General features: G+C 48.3%; 1 protein-coding gene across 2 annotated transcripts in view; it reads left to right on the forward strand.

Moving 5' to 3' along the window:
- Positions 1-19,032, forward strand: part of LOC119181040 (uncharacterized) — a 217,507-nt gene extending 198,475 nt beyond the window's left edge. For both annotated transcript variants that reach the window (XM_075889015.1, XM_037432216.2), the window contains 4 exons: positions 10,045-10,152; positions 11,914-12,007; positions 13,155-13,236; positions 14,418-19,032. In XM_075889015.1, coding sequence (XP_075745130.1) covers positions 10,045-10,152; positions 11,914-12,007; positions 13,155-13,236; positions 14,418-15,672 — 1,539 coding nt within the window. In that variant the 3' untranslated portion in view covers positions 15,673-19,032. The remainder of the gene's footprint in view (positions 1-10,044; positions 10,153-11,913; positions 12,008-13,154; positions 13,237-14,417) is intronic.
- Positions 19,033-26,152: the final 7,120 nt, after the last annotated feature.

Here is a 26,152-nt window from a genome sequence, read left to right on the forward strand (position 1 = left end):
CCCCACCTGCGGCTACTTGAAGCGCCGCTCCGTGCAGTGACCCGTGAAGGGCATGCAAGAAGCAAAGCCTAAGCCAAACCAATCAACCAACTGAAGCCCCAGTAAACAAGTTCCAAGCTTGCGCTGGTTGTATCTATTCTGTACATTCGAGGTAGAAATAATAATAGGACAATTAGAAATTAAGTGTGATTAATGTTTCTGTTGCTATTCAGACACGCCCTTTTTTTATGCGTGGTTACTTCGGTTCTGTTCATATTTCCGCTTACGTTTTCTTAGTATATCACCCCTTAGTTATTTGCCTATCAAGCAATGAAACTTGAGCCGTTCTTAGAGAATATAACAAGACGATGATGATGGAGGTAGAGAACAACAAATACTGTCCGCTGCTTTGCATGAAAGGCAAATAACTAAGACGTCAGTCTGTTCAGGACTTGGGCATTTTAACTTATGTGTACGTGTGCATTCGGCAGGGATATCTGTTTAGCCCTCCTACAAATAAATGTGCTTTAGTTTCATTTTACTTTATTTTGTCTGCTGACTATTACATTATTATTATTATTATTATTATTATTAGTAGTAGTAGTAGTAGTAGTAGTAGTAGTAGTAGTAGTAGTAGTGGTAGTAGTAGTAGTAGTAGTAGTAGTGGTAGTAGTAGTAGTAGTGGTAGTAGTAGTGGTAGTAGTAGTGGTAGTATGTTAGTGCTTTCAAGCAGCTCTGTGAAATAAGTTCGCGATCTTCCATCTAGCGGACTGACAAAATTGCAGTTGATTACGGCAAGGGCATAATTCATCGTCGTTAGAACGAGTGAACAGCTGCTGCGCACAATAGCCACAGTGCGTATCGTGAGACACATGCCTGCCTGCAACGAATATTTCGAAGCATCGTGCCTCTTTGGGAATTATCTGAACGCCCTTCACTCGACCCTGAGAAGGTCGTCGAGATTGGCGGGTGCGGTCGCACGTTCGCAGACGCTGGTCGCCGCAGATTGCGCACTTCGCGTTATCCGTGGTCCGATAAGAACGTGAGCTTCCGTGCGCTCTCGTCTACATTGCCCGGGAATGATGACGATAACGTGGCAACTGCAGTCTCGGTGCCGTGCCTAGCGTATACTGTGGGAAGGAGCTGCTTTGTCTGAAGGTCTTGATTGATTGATTGATTTGTGGGGTTTAACGTCCCAAAACCACTATTTGATTATGAGAGACGCCGTAGTGGAGGGCTCCGGAAATTTCGACCACCTGGGGTTCTTTTTGTCTGAAGGTCTTGAACGAGCGACCCGGCAAGCGCTCGACTGTCTTGGTCTGTTCTGATTTTGAATTTTCCTAATGAGTATGTTCGCGAACTACACAGAACTGGTCTCGAGCGCCCTTTTAGTGAGGCATTCCATGCCTTTCACCGTGTGCTGAAACGTACCCAAACTGTACGTTTCAGAATCGGCCTCCGAATTTCGGTCCTTCGGGAGATCAATAAAGCTGTGTTTCTCGAAACCTGATGTAGAATTCTCTTCAGCAAAGACCTATACATTAGACATCGTAATGGCCCTTTTTACGATGCGTTCTTGGCATGTCGTAAGCCACGATGACGTCATACGGTGACGTAATCGTGTGATGTTGATATTTTAGATCACTCGCGTTGACGCTGGCGGTCAATTCGCGCATGTTAAAACGACCGGGCGTTGATTGATTGATATGTGGGGTTTAACGTCCCAAAACCACCATATGATTATGAGAGACGCCGTAGTGGAGGGCTCCGGAAATTTCGACCACCTGGGGTTCTTTAACGTGCACCCATATCTGAGCACACGGGCCTACAACATTTCCGCCTCCATCGAAAATGCAGCCGCCGCAGCCGGGATTTGAACCCGCGACCTGCGGGTCAGCAGCCGAGTACCTTAGCCACTAGACCACCGCGGCGGGGCGACCGGGCGTTGAGTGAAATGGATTAAGGATTGAAGGTTCTTCCGCTTTGGTCAGAAAGCAGGGCCTTCTGGTCAACCTTCTATGAAAGAGTGGCTACTTGGGCTGGTTGGTATTGCATTTTCGAAAGAAATATACTTTCTTGGTGCGCAGGGAACGTTTTCAGAAGGAAGACAGAGCCGCGAGATAGGACAGAAGGTCTGCGCGCTCTGTCCTATCTCTCGGCTCTATCTTCCTTCTGGAAACGTTCCCTGCGCACCAAGAAAGTATATTTCTTTCAGAAATGCAACCTTATATAACCGTGTAGCCCTCCTCCTCCCCCGTGTAGCCCTCCTCCCAACCGTGTAACCCTCCTCCTCCCCTCCACGCACATACTATATACCACCTACGCAAACACGTGCACACTAACTATAGTGACACACGCACGCACGTAGAAAGACGAAAGTAAATGCACGTAAACGCGCAGGGCGTCGCACGCGCCGCGAAGATAAATACGCGCCCGAGTACGCGCAGCACGACGAACAACGAGGTGCGGCATTCCGCGTGCGGCAGCAAAAGTCGCCCTTGTTGGTGCTGCCGAGTGTGTACGGCGCGGTACTATTCTCGTTCTGCACGCGACCTTCCTGCCTCCGCGCACCCCGACGCATATCTCGCGTGCGTATTGCGCCTATTTTGAAAGCGCGCGCTTCCTTTGTATGTCACGTGTTTTTTTTTTTCCCCTCTTGTACGCCACGTGTCCCTGACAGGGTGGCCGCGTCGGGCGGTGCACTGGGGCGTGGTGGCGGACTCGCGTTTTGGATGGTCGCGAGTTTCGTTGCCATTAAAGTTGAATCCAAGTACAGTTATGTAAGGAAGTCTATAGTTGTTAGCCGCAAACGTGCAAGCAGGGCACGCAGTATTGTAACGAAAGTACTGTAACGAAATTGTGCCGATGCAACTGTGTTTCCGCGCATTTTTGCATGTGCATATGCGCGCGCGCACGCGTGCGAACGCCGCACGCGTAATGTGTGGCTTGAACCCCTCCGCTGGCTGTGCGAGTGACCTCTGATCGCAAAGAACATTTATGTTAGACAGTGTAGGCTTTACAAATCGAGTCGCGTGAAAATCGCGGCTGCTTCTTCACTTTGTGAAAAACTGTTGGCCGCGCCCCTGCGGGAGTTAACAAACGAACCATAATGTTCGAGTGTGCCGCGATAAGTCATCAGTGAAATAGGAAGGCATCATGAATAATAATAATAATAATAATAATAATAATAATAATAATAATAATTGAAGCGGTATGAGCCTTTGGACAGAAGATGAAGAAGCGCGAGGGCCGGGGCAGGAAAGAAGAGGGGGATGAAGTGAAAAAATAAAGCAGATTAAGATGGACGCCAGTTCCATACTGAAGCTTTAATGCTGTTCCGTTATTTTAAGTAGGAACACTACATTATTTTGGCGCAGCCGGCCATCGAAGCCATCATGTGGGTGACGTTCTTCATAGACGAGACCTCCGAGGAGATCATCTTTTCGAAGTACCAAGTTCAAGACGAAGCAGCGGTAGACCTACCTCGTGAGCTCAGCTCGGAAGAACTCGTAAACCTGGTTGTGGAAAAGGCAGCCGTAGACACTACTGAACTACGACGGAAAGGTGCTGTGAAAGTGAACTTGCGTGTGGCGACCTTCAACGACCTAGTTCTTGAACCAGCGCGTCGAAAACACTCAGGATCACGATCTCCGACGGAAGAGGTGAGCCTCGTTTTGAAAGCTTTTCAGCTGCAACAGGAACAGATGCTTCAACAAAACCAAATAATGACATCTCTTATAAGCTCTCTGAATGCTGAGAGACCGACACCTAATTTCGTAGAACCTGATGCTTTCGACGGTGTGTCTTCAAATCCAGAAAGTTGGCTTGATTTCTACGAATATGCCGCTGGAAAAAACAAGTGGCTCTCTGATGAGGCTAAAATCACCAACATGCGCGTTTACTTGAAAGGTGTTGCGCGAAAGTGGTATGAAACATGCATTCTGGAAGACAGTGACGACTCTTGGGGCCAGTGGAGGAAAAAGTTTTTGACTGCATTCCGAAGCAATCCAGTAGAAAGATGGAACACGGCGCTTAATTTCAAGTCTGAGCAAAGCTGCCTTGTCGAGTACTTCTTTGAGAAACGCCGTCTTTTAAAGCTGGCGGAGCCTTTGCTTCCATCTACGGCCGTAGTTGCCTTAATAATGCATGGATTGCACACTAACGTGTTGAAGCAAGTGCAAATACTGTCACCAAAGACTCTAGATGACCTCCTCGCGTGTCTTCAGAACATACCATCAGCTTCGGAAACAAGCATAACCGCCGAGTCAAGCAGCTGTTTCAGTCGGAGTAAATCGGACTGGTCAAGCCGCGCTCAGCGAGAACCGAGCCACCTCGCAACTCGCACAGATAACTTGCCCTGGCGTGTTCCAAGAGGTCGAGTGAATAATATCGACACTGAAGCTCAGGAGTATTCGACAGAAAAAAACTAATAAACGAGGGTGATCAGTCCCACCCGATGACTCCAAATGAGACTGTTTATTTAAGTTGCTCTAGCCTACTTCACATTCCCGTCAAAGTAGGAAACAAACATATGATGGCTCTGGTAGACAGCGGTGCTTCTGTGTCCATTATAAATGCCAAGCTGGTGGATGCAAATCGCTTGCATAGTGGAAGAATTCTACGAGTACAAGGCTATGATGGAAAAGTAACGTTGCATGATCAGTGGGCCTTGGTAAACATCGAGTTCCAGGGTCAGCAAATAGAGAGCGAAGTGTTGGTGATAGAGGGGGTAACGTACGACTTTTTGCTATCAAGACCAGATATAAAGAAACTAAAGATCAACGTGTACTGGGACGATGTGGTTCTAGTAGAAGGAGTAGCAAGGAACGAGACAAATCAGGGTAGACAAGATAATCTACGAGTTGTCAAGTGCGCGGAGGATATCGCAACGACCTACCCTGAACTTGTATGCATAGGAAGCTATCCTCAGGCGATGAAGTCCCACAAGGTTCCTTTCGAACTCGCTGACAAGACCGTCATCCGGAAAGCACCTTACAATATGTCAAGGGAGCGAAAGATGTGGCTCAAGAAAGAGTTGCAGGAGATGCTAGATGCTGATATCATACGACCTTCGGTATCACCCTTCGCTTCTCCCATAACGATCGCACCGAAAGAAGACGGAACCTTCAGATTATGCACCGACTACAGGGTTCTCAATCGTCAGACAGAACTCATACCATTTCCTATGCCGAAGATCGACACAATTATAGATGAGACCGGGGGTTGCCGACATTTTTCCCGCATCGATTTATGCAAAGGTTTCTGGCAGATCCCACTAACCGAAGAAACAAAAATGTACACCGCTTTTATCACGCCATTCGATCTCTACGAATACAACCGGCTCCCTTTCGGTTGGAAAAACTCGCCAGCGTGGTTCCAGAAGATCATGAACGACGTCCTAAAGCCATTCCTTGGTGTTTTTTGTAATGTGTACATAGACGACATTATAGTCTTCTCCAAAACAGAGGCTGAGCATCAGGACCATCTGTCTCAGGTGTTAAACGCCTTGAGCTTGGCACATCTCAAGGTTAATTTTAAGAAGAGTGTATTCTTTCAACGAAAAGTGGTGTTTCTTGGAAGAGTCTTCGATGGGAACACCAAAAGCACAAAACAAGAGTCCGTCGAGAAGATCTCCCAGTTGAAGAAACCATATGACGTCCATTCACTGCGTGTGTTTTTGGGATTGGCAGGACATTTCCGATCTTTCATAAAGGACTTTGCTGTCAAAACTAGATGCCTCACGCGCTTAACGCAGAAAGAAGTTCCCTTTGAATGGAGTGACGAATGTGAGAGAGTCTACCGTGACTTGGTGCACAGAATTTCTTCTGACCCCGTTCTGCGTATACCAGATTTCACTTTACCCTTTGAATTGAACACTGACGCCTCACATTATGGGACTGGTGCAGTGTTGTATCAAAAATGTATTGAAGCATCTGGCCGAGAAAAGCGACACGTAGTCGGTTACTACAGTTACACTTTCAAGCCGTCTGAAACAAACTACACTACTACGGAAAAAGAAGCACTGGCGGTTCTGAAGGCCGTTGACTACTTCCGCACGTACCTGGAAGGTACGAAGTTCACTTTGTTCACCGATCACCAGGCACTCACTCATCTCTTGAATATGACCCAAACTAAAGGGCGTATCGCCAGATGGGTGAATTACTTGCAGCAATTTGACTTTACCATCTCGCACCGACCAGGACCGCTTTTAACCGATGCAGATGCTCTATCAAGATTGATGGTACAAAACAACACAGAAAAATCTGAAGAAATCAATGAAGTGAAGCTGTGGGAAGGCTCAGAACAACTGGTTTTTACGGAAGGTCGGTATCAAGTCCCACCAACTCTTGTTTCCAAAGTGCTTTACTTGTACCACGATAGCCCAGAATCTGGAGGACACGACGGCTTTTGGCGTACCTACAACAAGTTGGTCAAGAGGTTTACGTGGCCTCACATGAAGAAAGACGTTAGTCAGTACGTTCGTTCATGCCATGTGTGTCAAGTACACAAAGTCAAGTATAAACAGCCTACGGACACCATGATACTACCTTGCCACTCGAACGTGCCTTTTGAAGTAGTTCACCTGGATTTCGCCGAACTTAACAAGAAACGGGAAGGAGTCAGAAAAACGCAAGCTTTTCTGCTGGCCATAGATGAATGCACCAGGATGGTCGCGGCACGAGCAGGAAAAGAAGATGCAAATAGCGTCATAACCCTTCTCGAAAGGGACATGTTTAGAACTACGCGGACAATCGTATGCGATAACGGCCCCGCGTTCAAGAGTGAAAAGCTAGTAAGATGGGCTCGAGATCACAATGTATCGATCAAGTTCTGTGCGCCATACCATCCTGCGGCGAATGGGCTTGCAGAACGTGCCATACGGGACGTGAAACAATACATCAAGATGTACGATAGTTTTCCTGGGGGATGGAAATGTTCTTTAGAAGCAGCCGTAAAACATCATAACCGATCCTACACAAGTGGCTTGGGGTGCAGTCCACAGTACGCTTCTACAGGAGAGACCCCTATTCTGCAGGCAGACCGTGAGTTGGGACTCTTGGAAAACCTCAAGATTGTCGAGGAGAGGCAACAAAAATCACAGGAGGAGAGGTACCGAAAACGAATGAAAAAGAATTTCGACAAGAGGCATCGAGCAGACATGCCAGACATTCAAGTCACCGACCTCGTACTAGTGAGAAAAGGAATAAGAGATTCCAGTGCCAAATTTTATGGGCCTTACTCTGTGACCAAGACAGCCACCCAGAACGGAATTTTGAAGACTGTCTGGTACACTGGTGAACGTGGATCTGTTGAATGTGCTTCAATTGGGAATGTCTTCAGGTATTACCCCAGGAGGGGTAATTAAAAGAAAGCGGGAAGGGTGAAGCGGTATGAGCCTTTGGACAGAAGATGAAGAAGCGCGAGGGCCGGGGCAGGAAAGAAGAGGGGGATGAAGTGAAAAAATAAAGCAGATTAAGATGGACGCCAGTTCCATACTGAAGCTTTAATGCTGTTCCGTTATTTTAAGTAGGAACACTACAATAATAATAATAATAATAATAATAATAATAATAATAATAATGTATGTCTTTTGACTTCGATTCAGTCAGTAGGCGTTTCATATACATCTTGTGTATACTGTTAACGGATAATGGCAAACGAAACTATATGCATTTAACCTTGAATCTCCGACACTGCACAAAACAGCCGTGGTCGATCGCCTTTGAACGTGTCGGCGTGGACCTGTGTCTCCGTGGCTGTATCTATCGAAGTTGTGCCTCTGCGCTGTCATCCGGCTTCTTCCAGTCGCCTTTGGCACCAGAACGAAACGCCGACCGCCGCAGCCGCTGGAGTCAGTGTATACATAGTAATAGACGCACACCACATCGCGGATAGTGTAGACGGGTGGCTCGCGGATAAAAGGGGCGTCAGTGTATAACAATGCTTCAGCTCGAGGCGATCTCCGGAGCTACTGCCCGAGGTTCCAGAAAGTCCGCGCTCGCTTTTATGGGCCTGCACTGAGAGCCGTGATTGTCGTGGCAACGACCTCTAATGCTACTTGGGTTCTCCGAGTGCAGACGAGGCAGGCCCGCGACTTACAGCCACCCCCACCCCCCCTCCTTTGATGCAGAATATGCTGCTTTGTCCTGTCTTGTCGGCGGGGGGGTGAAATGGGGGAGGCTTGGTATATATCCCGGGTGCGTAGAGATGGGGGTGAAGAGACGGTGCATCGTGGCCGTTCATCCCTACGCAACGCTCTGCGAGATCAAGCGACGTCGAGGATGGCCTCTTCCGTCTTGGTCTCGCCTCCTCGGAGACGCCACGTCGTCGTCGCCTACCTCCGGCACAAAGCGGTTGCACACAATCGAAAGCAACGCACCGAGGGATGGCTTCTAGAAAGAGATCAAAACAAAACGAGAGGTGGAACGAAGAAAGGCTTGGTGCGTGAGGTGCTGCTGTGAGGAGCTTCACTTGTGGCGATGAGGGTTATTAATGGCGCAGCTTGCCGCCGCCACTGTTGGCGGCTTCGGCACCTGTATAGGATGCGTTATATAACCCGCGTTGTATTATTGGTGAGATACTGTGGAGTCTCTCTGGCCGTAGCTGATGCGACTATAGGGACGTCGCCAGATTGGGCGGGGGGGGGGGGGGGGGAAGGATAGTTGTATACGCTATGTTCGAGCATTTGGTTGTTAAAGATGCAAATTAACAGCTTAATGTTGTGGCACAAAAACCCACCCGTGAAATAGCCTGTTGCAACTGATCCTTCAGTGTCTTCGGTCGAGTCGAATACAAGTTTTGCTGCCGCAAACGGTCTGGTCATCATACTTTCTCCAGCGTGATCGCCGATGAGATGGGTGGTGTGCGTCTAGATTTGCCCCTCCTCCCCCCCCCCCCCCTCCCCCTTCCCTCCGTGCTCCAGGAAGACTCCAAACACACCGACAGGCCGGAAGACCAAAACAAGTTGTTCGTTTCGCAATCGAAAGAAAAATTCTTTGGGGAATCCAGCTTTACCTCACTGAAGACAGCTTGAGATGCGTCTTAAACTGCCGCTTCTCGCGCAAGACAGCGTAAGAAAGAAAAATGATGGGGCGGGAGATGAAGCGACAAGGTTGAGAGGGAAAGTTGATGCCGCTAGTGCTCGTATAAGGCGGGTGAACCGGAAATGCGTTCGGGAGACGCTCTCGTGTGTCGACGTGTACGTGCTCGGTGTATTGATTATGATGGTGACGAATGGGTGTACGGGTATCCCGCTGCGTTGTCGAAATGACTCCCTAGTCGAAGCGGGCCTCCTTTCACCGGACTTTATAAGCGTGGCATTGAATTTTATTCGTTCGGTGTGGAAGACTTTCCTCGTTTTACGAGCTTTCAGTGAATCTGTTGCAGCTTTTGCAGTGGCGTTAATGACCGGTCAATTAATAGATCGATCAGCCAACAAATAATTGATCGTAAAAATGCAGCCATAGAATTATTCTTGAAAACGCCGCATCCGGGCATATAGTCTTGAGTGAACCTCTCTAAAACAGGAAGTGGAAGGTAATACCAAGGTATGTCAACCAAGGAAGCATAACTTAGTTCGTTACAATCATATAAATGCAAGAAATGCACATAATCAACAGCCTGAGAAATATAGACACAGTGACAATTGTAAAAATATGTAGAAGTACAAGCTTTGAAATTACGAGCCACGACTCGTTTTATATTTGTGAATCGGCGACTGAAAAAAAAAACATAAATAGCAGCTGCGTACGGAAGTACTACGTGCGACGGCTATGTTCACTGCCAAGGATCGGCATGAGCCAGGAATAGGTAGATCAGCCTACAACCATTGTTTCTGCTGGTGTGAATTGTTGCCTCCACGGGCCCCGTTTTCGAGGTTTTGGTGTCATCACTATAGGCCTTTGTCGCTCAGGCGCTGTCGATTGCTCTTTTTTTTTTACTTTTTTCGCATTTCTGTTATCGACCGACGTTTGTGTCGTTTGTTCTGCTGTACTGTGCCAAAAGCACGTGCTACGCTACTGTGTGTTCCACCACTGAGCCTTGTGTTGCTTGTTTCGTTTGCAGGTTGTGGACCTGCTGAACAGGTGTACCTGCCCGTCCCAGTTCCCGATGATACGCGTCGCGGACGGGAAGTACAGGATTGGAGATACGAAGGTGCTCATCTTCGTGCGGGTGAGTGTTGTGTGTGTAGCGATTGGAAACGGAGAGGGCATGGCCGTGCCTCTTATAGAGACACTGACACCATTGTTTCGAGTTGTCGTTTTGGTGCGTCGAATGAGAGGCCAAGTCCTCGAGAGCCTCGAGTATGCACTGGTAAGCGTGTGTGCGAACTCAATAAAAAAAAAGGTCAGTTTTCAAGTGTTTTTAAAATGTAGTTTTGTTTACTACTGTAAGCCGTCAAGGGCTTGTGGGCAGTCCGTTGTGTGCAGCTTGTGGCTCCTGCAAAACACTTGAGCATCTCGTAGTGCACTGTCCCACATTTGCTACGCAGCGGTCTTTGCTGATTAAGGAATATAAATTCCTAGGACTCAAGTGCGCGACTCTACACGACTACCTTTTTCCGAGCGGTTGTGCTTCCCAACGCGACCAGGCCTCACCGAGTTCTCCTTACATTTATGAACCAAACGGGCCTGGCCACCCGTTTATAGACGGTTTTATTATCATTTATTTTTTACTCATACTCGTCGAAGTCTTCGTCATTTTTTTCCCTTCGTCATCTTCTTTCCTCTCTCTCACCTCTGATCTTTGTTTCCTCTGTTTCTTCCCTCCTCCCGAAAGAGTGAGCAGGCCTTGTGCCCCTCCACGTGGCAGTTGCCAGCTTGCTCTCTCCATCTTTCCTCTGTGTCCTTGTGTATCTGTGTATGCAAATCAAATGAATAAATAAATAAATACTGTATTCTTAGGTTACGAAGGGGCATGATCGTGCTTCTTGTTGTGGGCTTTGCGCAACTTATCGTGACGTTTCCATAGCCTCTCCGCTTTGGTTGGGAAGGCAGAAGCAGCTATTTTGTATGTTCCAGTACCTGACGCCATAAAAACTGGTCATATACCTGGTGCATTCATGAGGCAGCCTGACGTCACGCTATATACGACGATGTCGGTAGCTGCGCCATACTTATATTCACTTGATATGTGAAAATTTCAGAATTTCCTGAACATCGCGCTTGCCAGAGCCGTCTCTGTACGCAGTAGATTTGTACGGTAGAGTAAGTTCGGATTGTAAATGCTTCTGTTGTCCTCGGTGATACCGCGCAATGCGTTGTTTCTCTCTCTCTCTCTCCCTTTTTTGAGAGAGAGAAAGCACTTGAATTTCTGTGACGGGTAGCTCTAACCATGGTCATTTTCTGTTTGCTTGTGTATGGGACTGAGCGAGAGATATACATTAGAATGTCGGAACAAAAGAGGGAATTCTAACACGATATGCAATGCGTCAGACGTTCGTTCTATTTCTTGGCGGTGATTCTAAAAGAGTACCATGGCTCCGAGCTTGTACTGGTGCTCGCTTAGTGTTGAGCTCGCTTTAGTGTTGAATATCTGTCTGTTGTGTTGTTTCTTTTATTCAGTGCAGTACAACCAGCCGATGCTGATCAGTCGTGTTGCTTGTTGTCAGCTTATTTTCTGTCACTTGTGCAAATCACTCTCTCTCCTGATGTGCTGTTACAGCTCGTCGCTCGTATGAGACAAATTCGCGAGGTTCAGTGCTCTATCTCGGCGCACCTATATACGACTCTTATTTTATTGTGTTAGCGCTGCTTGTTTGTTTCTTTCTCTAGTAACGTGTCATCTTATACCGTAACCTAATCTATTGGCCCTGATTCTTGCAATGGTTGCGGTAAATAGCGCCATATGGCTTCCGTCTTCTTCAGAGCCACAACTTAATTGCTAGTGCCTTTCTCTTTTTCCTCCTCCTCTTCCTCATCCTTCTCTTCACAGATACTCCGCAGTCACGTGATGGTGCGCGTGGGCGGCGGATGGGACACGCTGGAGCACTACCTCGACAAGCACGATCCTTGCAGGTGCAGATCAGGTAAGCTTCGCCCGGCCATCTTCCCATATAGGCAGGGAAAAGATGCGCTAGAATAGAAAAGGAATGAACCAACAGCAAAGAAAGAACCACATGACCACTCGAGATGTCCTGATCAACTGTATTCCCAACTAGGCCCTGCTGCGTGGTAGTAGGCGTTGTATTTTTACGGAGAGTTGAAGTCAGGAATGACGAAGATTTTTGAAAGTCCACAAGAGCGCGAGTGTGTTGGTCGGCAGTCCTGACTTATCTTTTTTTTTTACTATTCTGCTCTATGAATGTATCTTGAATATATGTTGCATATATCACTTTTGCCTCAATGTTGCAGATCCGTCCAATGCTGCAATAAGCTTTCCCAACGTAATGAAATTGCACTCAGCATTAGAAAAAAAGAAAGAAAAACTGATGAAGTCGCGAACACGTATATAATCGTTTCTGAACGGAGACGCTCAAGGCGAAGCTACTGTCGTACGAGACTATCATGTTAGCTCCACGTCTAGCAGATATTTTGACCAGTGAACTAGAGCCCCGCCGCGGTGGTCTAGTGGCTAAGGTACTCGGCTGCTGACCCGCAGGGCGCGGGTTCGAATCCCGGCTGTGGCGGCTGCATTTCCGATGGAGGCGGAAATGTTGTAGGCCCGTGTGCTCAGATTTGGGTGCACGTTAAAGAACCCCAGGTGGTCTAAATTTCCGGAGCCCTCCACTACGGCGTCTCTCATAATCATATTGTGGTTTTGGGACGTTAAGCCCCACATATCAACCAGTGAACTAGAAGTGGCCTGATTTTTTTTTTTTGCAAGGGGAGGGGGGAATTGATCAGAATCTTCTGTCAAATTAACGTCTGCACTTGAGTGAAAGTTATAAATTCTCCTAATATTTTTTAATGTTTCTCAGTGTATACCTTGTCTTATCTGGCTTTCTACCTTTACGGCATTTTTACCTCCTCATGTATTCCCATACCGCAGTTACAATAAAGTGCATTCGCGCCGGCGAGCTTCACTGTAAGCAGCTAACGCATGAAGTGTCCTTTCCCTTGTATGCAAAACATGTCCAATTGGTTTTGGGGCTACTTTCTTTTTCGCTTAGTTAATTTCATTCTAATGACTGAATAAACTATTAAAAGCATATTTTTTTCTTGCTCATTTCGCAGGCCACAGGACATCGACATCGGCAAAGCTGACCATGACTGCCGGAAAGGGTGGTAGCCCAACCATGCAGGTCACATACAATAGGTCAGTGCTGCGGTGCTAAATAATGATCTTATTAGGATACCGGGTCATGCCCCGCCGCGGTGGCTAAGGTACTCGGCTGCTGAGCCGCAGGTCGCGGCGTCGAATCCCGGCTGCGGCGGCTGCATTTTCGACGGAGGCGAAAATGCTGTGGGCTCGTGTGCTCAGATTCGGGTGCACGTTGAGGAACCCCCAGGTGGTCGAAATTTCCGGAACCCTCGACCATGGCATCACTCGTAATCATAGGGTGGTTTTCAGACATTAAACCCCACATATCAATCAATCAATCAATCAAGGATGCCGGGTCATAACCTTGTAACCTGCTTTACGTTATCTGGTGTATTCCTCCCGACGAAAGATGAGAATTGTCAATTTTAGGCGTCGCATTGTCAATTTTAGGCGTCGCATTGAAACTTGTACTCAGTGCACCGATTACAGTGCCTTTTTAGTCCAAACCTCTATGACCATCGTAAACATTTGTATCAAGCGTTTTTTTTTTTAGTTGTTCTTTATTCTTATATTTTGCTAAGAAGTTGTGAACCGAATGTCTCCATAGTTATGAGTTGGAATATACGATGAAAAATTGAGAAGCCCTTTTCTGTGAGAGAGGGAAGCATTAAAAGCATTTCCTAGTACCCTTAGCCCGAACAAGGTGGTATATAAGCATAGTTTCGCTTTTAGGTTTTTTTTTGTTTTTTCTTATATATAATTATTCCAAGGGATTCAATATGCTGTTAATTCAGCGATGTTTGCGTAAAACTAAAATTGACGTTTGTCAGCGTGGTTGCCGTTAGCGTGGCACGTAAGTTATGGCCAGCCAAAGAAAGGACGAGCAATACAAGGTCGCCAGTGTGCAATCTGCTGGTTCGTGGAAACACATGAAGCCATCTCGGTGATATTAAAGAACCCAGTTGTGTAGCGGCGCTGAACGAAACTCCCGGGATGAGGACGAGAGAATGGGAAAAGTATTGTGCTTATTTCATCGTGGCTTTCGCTCAGCAAAGCTACATTAGAATGGCTCAAGTAGCAAACGTTAAAGGTTTGCCTAAAAAGCTTCAGTTAGACAGATGTGAAAGGAGTTCATTACGCTTATGATAGCACAAAGAGCCGGTAGTGATTCAGCGGTACATGACCACTCGAAATAGCGCTCACTCTAATCCGTGGCCGTTTATTTTCTTTTGCAGACCTCCCGCAGCAAACTACTCTTACGGCAGCACGTCGCCACTGATGTCACACAGAGGCCTGCTGCACAACAACTCGCTGACCGGCGACCACGACCGAGACCTGACACCGTCACGAATATCGCACTGCAGCGACGACTCGACCAGCTCCAGCAGCGGTGGTTGCGGAGTGCCCGCCGACAGCAGTAGCGAGACATCCGAAGGCGAGTTCGCCAAGACACCTGGAGGGTCGCGGAAGTGCTCGCCGCGAAAGATCGCCAAGACAGGCAACATCACACCACAGCCAGGCGAATTCGGAAGCACCAACGGCACCTCCCCGTGGAAGATGGCGCCGCCAGAACGACCCGACCCGGCGGGAGGACGTTCACATGACGTCATCGACAGCAGCGCCGCGTCGGCCGACGAGAGCTACGCATCGTCCGCTTCGCCCTCCGCCTCTCCCGCCAAGACGAACGGAACGGCATCCTCTCCGAGACATTCAATATCTGGTGTAGGGTCCAGGCAGACTCCTCCGCCACCATCTGCCAAGTCTAGGATTCCCTACCTCGCCGCACCCAACCGGGCCACGAGCTCGGAGAATCTGACCACAAACGGAACGACGTCGCCAATTCCTCAACATCATCAGCAGCAACAGATGACCAAGCAGCAGGCGATGACCAACGGCAGAGTCCGACAGTCGTCTACTCCGCCTAACCCCAACGCAAGGCGTCGTTCGGTGGACGCCGGACTGGCCACTCTACCCCGATCGAGGTCTCACAGCAGTGAAGGGAGCATGACTTCCGACAAGGCGTTCCTCACGCGAGGCGTCCCGGGTCGCTGCTCGTGGAGGAGTCCGCCCCCAGTCCGGACCTCGCCGCGGTCTAATTCTGACGGCAACAAGACGTGGGCCTTCCGGCAGCGCGGTTCTTCCAGACCGGCCTTGACGCCGGACCTCTTCACCGAACCCGGCTCCAAGAGAAGCGCGGTCCACTCGAGCCCGACCAAATCTCAGCGGCCCAACGTGATATCGCCCCTACTGCAGGAGCTGCTGCGCGAAAAAGACCTCGATTCTGACGACAAGATCCTGAAGAAGATGGAGTTCATCGTCAATCACTACCGTTCGCGACTTGACAAGGGTGATTGCGGTGATGCCAATGGCACCTCCACCCTCCCTAAAGCCTCCCATACAGCACCCACGTCACCCGACAGCTTCTGCAGCCCGCCATGTCGGAGGCGGGGCTCGAAGATACCCATGGCTACTTACTATGACAGGGACTAATTCATACTGTCTCTTTGAGGACTCTTGTGCCGAGTACTGGCATCTGTCTCGGGGTGTACCGAAAGATCATCGGTGCCATAACAGATTTGGGCCAGTTCAAATGAAAAAAAAATGTGTGGATTGCTCACAGGACTGGCCCTCCCCAACAGGCTAGAATGCCACGGTCGAGGATTGATTTCCTCCTGAAAGAGGATAAGTTGTTAGATGATGCACCTGGCCAATGCTTTATGGTCTGTTACGTAGGGAGTGACGACACGATTTTGCAGGCATTCAGCTATGGTTCTTGTGTTGTCGTGTGTGTTGCGGAGTTTATTGACGTCGGGCGCTCTCCGCCAACTGCAGGAGACAACTTTACTCTTGAGTTTGGCATCGCAACAACAGTTGCTTAACGTGTAGGTAGCACGTGAGACCCCACCTTTAATCATGGCTATGGTTAACTCGCAGCTGCTCCACCTGTTGCATGACGCAGAACTGAAAGAAAAAGAAGAAGAAAAGGCACACGTTGTTTCGGGTGCGTTTGCTCCTCGGAGCTGACGTTTTGTTTGACCAGATCAAACTTTTATATAAAATGTTACCTGAAGCGAGGCTCATACGAACGTAGCAGCAGTCGCGCGAGTCTTGTGTCGGTCTGAACTATAGTGACAGCATAGTCACTGACATGGTTAAAAATGTAGGGATGAAATGAAACTTGGTATAACGCAGTCGTATATCAATAAATGCGCTCAGGAGCTTTTTTACCATGAATGCTACAGATTAACAATGTAGATATATTTTTCAGATCTATTTTACCTGGCACTACGGTGCGCAGAAATATAAGAACTGCGTTTTCTGGTTGCGTCTTCGCATTAGTATTGGAAAAGTGAAACACAAGTGGTAGATAGGGCGAAATGTCCGGAGATAGAACGTGTTTAGGAGGAGTAAGTAATACGTAACATGGCATTTAATGGAACGGTACATCTGCGACCTCTTCAAAGGTCATTTTGCTGCCTTGTCTGAGCTAGTGACTGCTGCCGATACCGCCCAGAGCGGGCGGAGTGGGGCTTGGTCCAAAATGCGCTTTCTTTTAATGTATTTTGTTTGGGAAGAGTGCCATGCATGATGTATGTGAAGAGTTGATGAGTGTTTTGTATATTTTTTTGCTTTCGCTGAAGCAACAAGACAATTGACAGTGAGCTTGTTTTGCTCTTTTTGTTTTGTTACACGATTCTTACGTCCATTATCTCTGTGTTCACGCAAGCAGCTGATTTTATCGTTTATTTTTTAATCTGTACAGCGCTGCAATCGGCCACCACATCATGACCCGGGCGCACATCTTAAAACTGCTCGGAAGTGGCGCGTCTCTTGACGAATGTCCGCTTTCGTCGCTTCCTCTAGTCCGCAGGATATAGAACGCAGATTTACACGGGCTGGTTTTCCTTCCAGACCAATAACCTAACTAAGTGTGACTAGTACGAGGCTTCCACATTTCTTGGCTATCACGCCTTCGTTTATTGCTAGTAGAATTTTATTTACAAATGCCAGACACAAAAAGGAACAGTGCCTGACGGTAGGTTTTAGATTGAGGTCGATGTAAAGACGAAAATGGATGATGGACATGTTTGTTGATTCCAGCTTTATGAAAACGTGAGTGTTCATAAAATATGAAAACTTTGGAGCAACGGAGGGAGGACCAAGGAAAAAAATAGCTTCAGCTTCTGCGTCGAAATTTTGGCTAAGGGGCCCGTGTTCTCCAGTGTCCTGACACATACAGAGGTTCGTTGTCTGAACTTGGGCTCCAGGTCTAGGATTCTTTCCATTTGCCCACCGTCGTACCATTAATTACTCGAGTGTGGCACATCGCGACAAATTGTCAAACCGAGTTCGCCGATCGCAACCTCGCCCCTAAGGTACTCCTACAGATCACTTAACTGTAGGTTGCCGTAAGCAACAGCTGTCGTTTGATAGACTGAGGGTCGAGGCGATGCATTACGCGATGTACACGTGGGCTCTTGCGTTTGTCTTGATTGTTGGCGAGGCACTAGGCGGTTTTAGAATACGGTACATTTGCGTTAGCGTTTGTCGCTACTGCGAATGCGTCATACCCTAAGCTCTCGGGTATGTACCTAATAGAGAGTTTTCGAATAGGGGTCCCAAAGAAATAGGCTCAAGGCCACGGCGTGCGCACAAAACCCAGACTGCTTTCGGGTGTTGCGTTGGGGACGCTATTTCTTGAATTTAGCGGCAGCCCTAAAGCCTGCCCCAAAAGATTTGCGTCAGACAAGCGTCAGGGCACCCACTGAACTCTCGCCTATCCGCCTACAGACAGGCGTGACCTAAAATAGGGGGAGTGTCCAAAATGCAGAAGACCCTATTCGATAAAAATTTGCGCTTGCTTGGCCCGAAGTGTACATACACAAAGAGCTTTGGGGACCCCATTCGAAAACTCCCTTATATGTTGAAACAAAGTAGCGTACATACCCAAGCAACGCGGAGCATAGCAACTCAATTCTAAAGCTCTCTATTGGTTTTCGAAGAGTGTTTTTCACAAACAGAGAACGCGTGAGACACAGCACATGTTTCTAATTCACCGCGATAGTTCAGTTATTGTTGCTCATCATATGAAGCTTGTAGTATATAATGCATCTATGCCAAATATTACGCCGTATGGTTAGGAACACGCGCTCAGAAATGGGAAAAAAAAGTGGATCAAGTTCAGGAGACTTCCTGCTGTGCGTGTTGGTGCGAAGAACAACGTAGGATAACGACTACCTAGGAACTTGGAAGTTGAAAAGCACAGCAGTGTTCCGCAAGTTTCGTAGCGTCAAGATCTGTTAATAATTGGCATTAGTTGTAAGGTATTCACGACTTACGTAACAGATATGACGCCCGGACTGCTTGGCAGCTGTTATGATGACTGCACCGTGAGGGGTTAGACTGAACGTTAATATAGAGTAAAAACTAAAATAAGCGTGCGATATAGCCGTGGAAGTTTCAATGCTTATTAGCCGAAATCGAACACTCGCAAATTGCGGAGTAGTCTTTTGTACACAATTACTGTGAATGCTTTAATAAGAGCGAGACACGCAAAGGCGCAGCTAGCGCACTGTGACGAAACCACGCGTTATGTTGACATGCGTTCGACGCAACGTGCTTATGTCGGAAGTGCTGTACACTGTTACTTAGCGTTGAAAAAAAAAGACACACACACGCATGTGTTTTCGGTAAGCACGCCATCAAAAACGATGTAACAAAATGTGCTGTTCCGTTTTTTTTTCTTCTAGGAACTGTCAAATTTGTCATTGTTGTCGGTATGCTTTGTCGTTGCCTATACCTCAGCTAAAATTTTGTAAATAAAAGTTCTGTTTTTAACAAAAAAAAAAACGGGTCTGTTTTGTGTTAATTGACGCGTTCGTGCTTAGCACTGTCCAAGGTGCCTCCGTGGTTAGACCGCTTTATTTAGCAAAGCAATCGTACGGAGGCACCCCAACTTCCGGTTTCGACGATAGTTATAGCGCGAGAACAAAACGACGACACAGAGACAAGAAGGACACGAAAGACACGAGCGCTCGTGTCTTTCGTGTCCTTCTTGTCTCTGTGTCGTCGTTTTGTTCTCGCGCTATAACTATCGTCATACCATACCAACTAGCCCAAGCTGCCACACTTCCGGTTTCGCTTACATAGAGCTATGTGCCTTCTTTCTATTCGACACCAATTAGCGGCACATGTACGCACAAAGATGAGTGTACGTTCAACATCGGTGTTCTTCATGAAGGGCTTATTGTTCCACCGTAGCCGGCTTATGCACACAAATACGACTGAACGTATTCTCAAAATGCAACTGTTATCTTGTACTTGCAAATATTCACACGAAGGTGGGTAGGCGCGTGAGCAAAAAATCGCCATTGTCCGTGCAAAAGAGAAAAAAAGAGGTAGGGGTAATCAAAAACAACAACAACAAAACTGAAGTCCTCGGTGCACGTTAAAATCGCGTTCTACGTGGCAAGCAGGTGACCTACGTCAGAGCAATGCTATACTGCTCATAATTGCGTAATAAAAAAGTCTGTTATTTAATGGGTGGAGTATTTAGTAGATTGCACCACGTGTCAAAGCATGTGAATTGCGTGACGACCTAGTGTTGTAAAAACCTACCCATTAAAAAGCGCCGAGACAAATTTAATCATCAGCAGCAGCACCAGGAAACAGAATATCTGTGGTGTAGTGGACACTGTACTTGTAGAAGGCATTCTAGGATATTTTCTAATGCCCCTGTCACACGTGGCAACTTGAGTGCACTTCGAGCGAGTACACTTAGCCGCGAGTGTCATTTGCGCGCTGTCACACGAGCAAGTTTAGTGTCACTCGCTGCAAAGTACACTTGCTGGCATGTGCGTTCCCCTACGTCACTTCGCTGCGACCAAGTGTGTAAACCTCAGTACCAGTGGCTTGCACAGAATAGGCTGTTGCCTAAAACGGCACTCATGATATTTAAACTGTTGTATTCGTTATAACGAAAGTTAATATGCATAAAACAAGTCATAAATAAACAAAAATCCTTGCTGCTTTTACCCTCGGCCTGTTTAAGGCCACGTCCGCTTAGGAGGTGCGGCAGCACATTCTGTGCAATGGCTGCGTCCGTCGCGTTGTTTACTTCCAGTCACACTTGCACGTGTGTAAGCGACTCGTTCCCTAGTCGTTTACGAAGGCGTGTGCCACAGGTGCTGTTTCAACGCAGACAACGTGGCCCGACGATGAGACACGGGTGCAGAAGTAACAAATATATATTCCGCTACACACAGACAATTGTCACCGTCATTATTACCAAGCTACACCTTCGCTTTCTCGTGTATAGCAGCAAACCGCCGAAATGACACTTTGTGAACGTATGTACACTCGCTCGAGGTGCACCTAAACAGCCACTGTACTTACGTGCAAAGGGTATTCGTCTCCTTGCGGCACGGTTGAGGCATGCACCTATAGAACCGACAGCAAACTATCATTTGAGAACGGGGGCCCGAAAGCGCTGTCGCGTTCTCCGTCAGGGCGAAGCTCAAGCTTTCTTCCAAGTTTTTGCGTTTACTCTGGACTCCCGCTGCAGAAAAGTTGTGTGCGACGCTCTGGAACGTGTGGGAGTGCCCTATTAGAGCAGCTGAGATGGTAGAATGCTCTTGCGTCGAGGTGGGCCGTCGCTCCGCGGCGCTTCAAGACACGGGCCGTCCGGCAGGCCCGTGAGGTGGCGATGAGGCAAGGCCTCAAAGTCCTCTCATGGGACACCTGAGCTCGGGTTGTCAAACATCACCGGACTTACAAGAAAGAAGAAGAGCCTGTAAACTGTGGCACGCGCCCACGCTGGGGGATTGAAAGTACTGGGTAGTTCTTCCGGGTAGTTGTTTCCGTCCACACAAATTGGATAACCTCCACCTCTCACCACCGACCCACTGTAAATGTAAAGGAAACGCTAAGTACATGCGACATGCCTTGCATATAACGACGCGCGTCGCGAAACAGAGAGTGGCAGAAATACGTAAGTATACCATGCTGATCAAAAAAAAAAATGGAGAGACATTAAAGCTTCACCTTTAAGAGTTGAACGTGATAGCGATGTATTCCTGGTGCGTACTTCAAACACTTCGTGCATGGAACCTTTTCGAACTTGCTATGCACCCACTTCGTGGTCTTAAGGAAATAGGCGCAGTATAGCGTGCGTCTCTTTTGTAGTGGTTGACGGGCATTAAACCATGAAGTCATTATGATAATCCCATGTGTGCTGACGGCCGCGGGCAATGGGTGCTTGTACCACACATTATTGCGGCAATATTTCCTGTTGGATTGGGAAGTATGTATATAGGACGTTTGTGTTTGTAAAGCAAGCTGCCCCGCCGCGGTGGTCTAGTGGCTGAGGTACTCGGCTGCTGACCCGCAGGTCGCTGGATCAAATCCCGGCTGTGGCGGCTGCATTTCCGATGGAGGCGGAAATGTTGTAGGCCCGTGTGCTCAGATTTGGGCGCACGTTAAAGAACCCCAGGTGGTCGAAATTTCCGGAGCCCTCCACTACGGCGTCTCTCATAATCATAGCGTGGTTTTGGGACGTTAAACCCCACAAAATCAATCAATCAAATGTGTTTGTAAAGCATGATAGTTACTTTCACTGCATTTTCAAGCAGATGAAGTCATTTTCACTGTATTGCACAAGCAGGCGGGTGGCCGTGTGCTACAACATCCGCTTGCCCCGCAAACGACCCGGGTTCGGACGCCACTCTGAATTTTTTATCATTTATTTTATTAGCATCGGTCTCGATTTTTTGGTCACGCATAAGATGATTTTTCGCTCACAACCGCTGACGGTAGAATTTCTTCGCAACGAGCTGTGTTACGTCATCGCGTTAATATAAATGTTTAAAGGGCATTTTCTTGACAGGTCTTGGGGTTTCAGTTACGGATTGCGTGTATAATCGGCTGTGGTTCGAGAATGCGGGTCACGTCATGTGTCGCATGCTAAACGCTTCCCAGGTCATTCATCTCCACATAGTGACATCTTAACAGCAGAGCTGTCTTGATCGAGGTTCGCCCTGTGTCGTAGATAAACATTATCGTCGTCTTGAACCGGCACGCGCTCAACGACTGGCCCCTGCAATCCGCACATACGATTAGCAAGAGAAGATGAAACGTAGTTGGGACTTGCCCAATTCCTGCGACACATGTGCGGTGTAGGAATTTCACGGCAAAGTGGTTGTGGTCGAAGTTTTCCTGTAGTAGATAAGATAGAGAATTGAATTGTCATCGTTGTGAACTGGCACGAGCCCAATGACCGGCCAAGCATTGTTTACATGTGGTCAACGAAAGAAGCGGTTCGCAGTCGTGCACAGTAGAGGACGCAGGAAGCTGTCACTGAATCGCGTGACGTTGGTGTGTAACAAACATCCGTCGAGCATCAAGCTCCTACATGCAATACTGTGCGATGTGAGTTGAGATATGAGTAGCTAATTTATTACTACGACACTCACCACTACCGTGACCAGTGATTAAAAGATGGCCGGGTGAAAAAAGTTGAAAAAGGCTCGTTAATGGAAGGTCTCGGTCGGTTTCACGTATATGCGCGTTGTTGTAGGGGACGGACTCTTCGGATTCTTCGGATGAAGCTCGAGAATTCGTCAACCGAGCGGTAGGCCCCGCCACGAACCCAGAGAAAACCGGCGAGCCCCTCATATCCTATCACGAAATTGCCCAGCACTATCACCTCGCACGTCGAACGAAACCACTGCCGCATCCCAATCTCACGAAACCACAAGAAATCACATGGCGCCGCCTCCAAACGAACTCGTTCTCGTGCCCGCGGGTATACACTGTTATGACCGGCGTCGGGTTGGGGCGCGCGGAGGTAGCTTATCTAGGGCATGTAATGGGTCAAAGCTACCGCTGGCCATCAGAAGTGAAGCTGGCCGCTATAAATAACTTCCCCCAATCACGAACCAAGAAGGACATTCGGTCGTTTCTTGGTTTGACCGGGTATTACCAAATGTATATCCCGCGTTACTCTGATATTGCAAGTTTCTTGACAGATGCTCTCGGGAAGACTGAACCCCAGATCGTACAATGGGATAGGGCCAACGAGCATGCATTCTCTACATGTACTAAAGAAGGCACTGACGAGTCAGCCAGTGTTGAGCGCGCCTGACTACTCTAAGTCATTCATTCTGTGAAGCCAGTGACCGGGGTATGGGTGTCGTGCTTTGTCAAAGGGGAGAGAACGACCAGGAACACCCTGCACTGTATGCCAGTAGAAACCTTTCGGTTCGTGAGGAAGCCTACAGTGCGCCAGAAAAGGAATGTGCCTGCGTTGTTTGGGCTGTGCAGAAGCTAGCCTGCTACATCCCCGGTTCCAGGTTCACAATAGAGACTGATCACCGTCCCATCACATGGCTGCAGTCCATGTCATCGAAAAACGGCCGTCTCTTGCGCTAGAGCTTATCTCTTCAACAATAGAATTTTGATATTCATTACAAGAAGGGTAAGCTCAACGGCAACGCAGATGGTCTGAGTCGTTGCCCCTAGTGCCCCGAAGGCTTCAAAACGATTTTCTGCTTACTGTTTATGTCTTTTAAGAGTGGCTGAATTGGTGTTTCTACATGACGGGGGTAACAGGATCAAAGTTAAGGTATAGGGAAACGACTTCCCCAGGTGGAGCTAAGTCTGGTGATTCTTGGTAGGAAATCGCCATGTGTTTGCTTGTTTGTGGTTGTGTTTTCGGCGCAGTTTACACAGTCTCATTTGGCGTGTGCGCAGAATATGATGGAGGGGGCCACCTCATCCATGCGAGCAACGCTCTCTTGGTCCATGATCAGCGGATCTAATGTTCGGGACAAGAGTAATAGAGGAAGAGCCGACAAGCTGCAATACAGATCCCGCTGCACAGTACCTGCTTGCCACCGCACCTCGGGATCTTCATTCCCCGGTGGAGAAGCTGTTATGACCGGCGTCGGGGCTGACAAGGAATCGACGTTCCTTTTGATGTTCAAACAAGTCGCCGACTGGTCGGCGGCCTACGTCCGCCTGGTATTGTTTCCCCCTGGCCGGAGGGTGAGGCGTCTCGCCGCCCTGACGCCGTAAGCCGTTCGGGAGACGACTAAAAGTGCAGCATCTTCTTTAGAAGATGACGGCGGTGGCGGCCGCAAATCGCCCCGCTAATTAAGCAGGCAGTTCGGCAGACCATTTTAAGCTTGTTTGTGGCAGCCCTTTTGATGGATGCCGTCATGAGCTTCAGACCCCTCGCCCAGCGGCACACATCGACGAGGAAGAGCTACGTTTGTGCCACATGGCCCTGCTGGTGGTGGTGGTTGTGGTTGTAAGGGAGAGAAAAAAAGACACCTAATTTCTGTCTGCCTGAGCGGCGACACGGCGCAGTGCCTTATAAGCGTGGGGGGGGGGGAAGGAGGGATAAAAAGAATAGAAGGAAATGGATGAAGAAATAGAGAGGCAAGCGACGGAAAATAGAAGGAGATAGGAAAGTGGGGATCCGGTCGAAGCAGTCCAAGGGCGGGGCACCACAATGCGAGAGCTGCATGGCGTCCGGAGACCGCGGAGGGTGAACCAGTCGGCGGGAGCCATGCTGGCGTCAGAGATCGTGAGGGCACGACCGTCCAGCTTGAAATCCTCCGAGCGAATCCCGCCGTGCTGAGACCACGCTAAAGTGAGCTAGAATAGCTCACTTTAACCACGCTTCAATATCGGACGTTCTCGTGGGCCATGCATGCCCGTCACCCTCGCCGGTTATGTGTGATCCGTGATTGGACAGTGCCATCTGTACGCATTCCCCTATCTAGGGATCTGGGGAGAACACACCCTACTTAATGAGCCCCCCCCCCCTCCCCCTCGGCTCATTCGGAGTGCTTTTTTCGAGTGGAGAGCTCGCCATGTACGAAGAACGCCACTATGTAACTAAACTTTTTTATTGACCTCTTTCTAATGTAAATAAATGTCTGTTCTCTGTTTTCCCGTACAAGCATTGCTCTTCGTTGTAAGAGACGAGTCCGATGGGGTGACCAGCTACAAACGACGAGACCCACCGGACCCGAGTCGCAACAAAACACACATTTAGCCCGATCTGTTCAGTCCGCGTTGCTCAAAATGTGGCTCCGTTGCCTTCCTCTCTCATATACTATGGGACTGCAGCGAGGATCCACCCCCACCTTATCTCCTGACCACTCCCTCGTCCGAGGCATGGGAAAGAGTACTCCGAGATACGAGCCTAGAAGTACACAGCTCCGGGCCATACAACGAGCTGAGGGGATGGCGGCTAAGGCACGGCCTGATCGCCATTCCTCCGTGTGTTTTTTGTTGTTTTTTTCACTTAAATAAAGTTGTTTCTCTCTCTCTCTCTCTTCGGATCAGAGGGAGAGCTATCTATAGCTGTAAGGGTACACAGACATCGGGTTGTTGTGATCCTCACTTGTGGACTCGTCGATATCAGAGGGAGACGGAACGACATCCCGTGGTTAAGTTAGGCTTTGACTAATTGTGAAATCTCTCAACCGATGAACATGTGAGCACAAGTGGGCCGCGAGTATGTCGCGGAGAGTGTGGAGGCATGGCGAGTTGACGAGCTGAAGGCGGGCCAGGCGGCGGCAACCAGAGGTAGGGACGTTGTGTTGCCGACTTGAGGCATTTCCACATGGGGCGAAGAGAAACTGTAGCGTTTTATTTAAAGGACGTGACATAAATACGGCATACCGTCTGCTGACGTCTCGACAAAAGTGTTTTTCGAAGTGTAAGAGCCGTCGCACCGACTCCTTGCAGGTCTTGAGCATTCGTACTGGGGCTAACATCAATTTCTCTAACCCTCCGGCAATAACCGATACTGGAGAGAATGGGTGATTGCTCCAGATTTCTTCAATTGATTGAAATGTCAATAAATGCCACCTGATTTTACAATTAAGTTGTAATTCTCCTTTTACCCTGTTATTTTTACACTGTGCCGTCGACATAGTTGCAATAGTATATTAGCTAG

Source organism: Rhipicephalus microplus, chromosome 3 (assembly GCF_043290135.1).
Source record: "Rhipicephalus microplus isolate Deutch F79 chromosome 3, USDA_Rmic, whole genome shotgun sequence".
Classification (NCBI taxonomy): domain Eukaryota; kingdom Metazoa; phylum Arthropoda; class Arachnida; order Ixodida; family Ixodidae; genus Rhipicephalus; species Rhipicephalus microplus.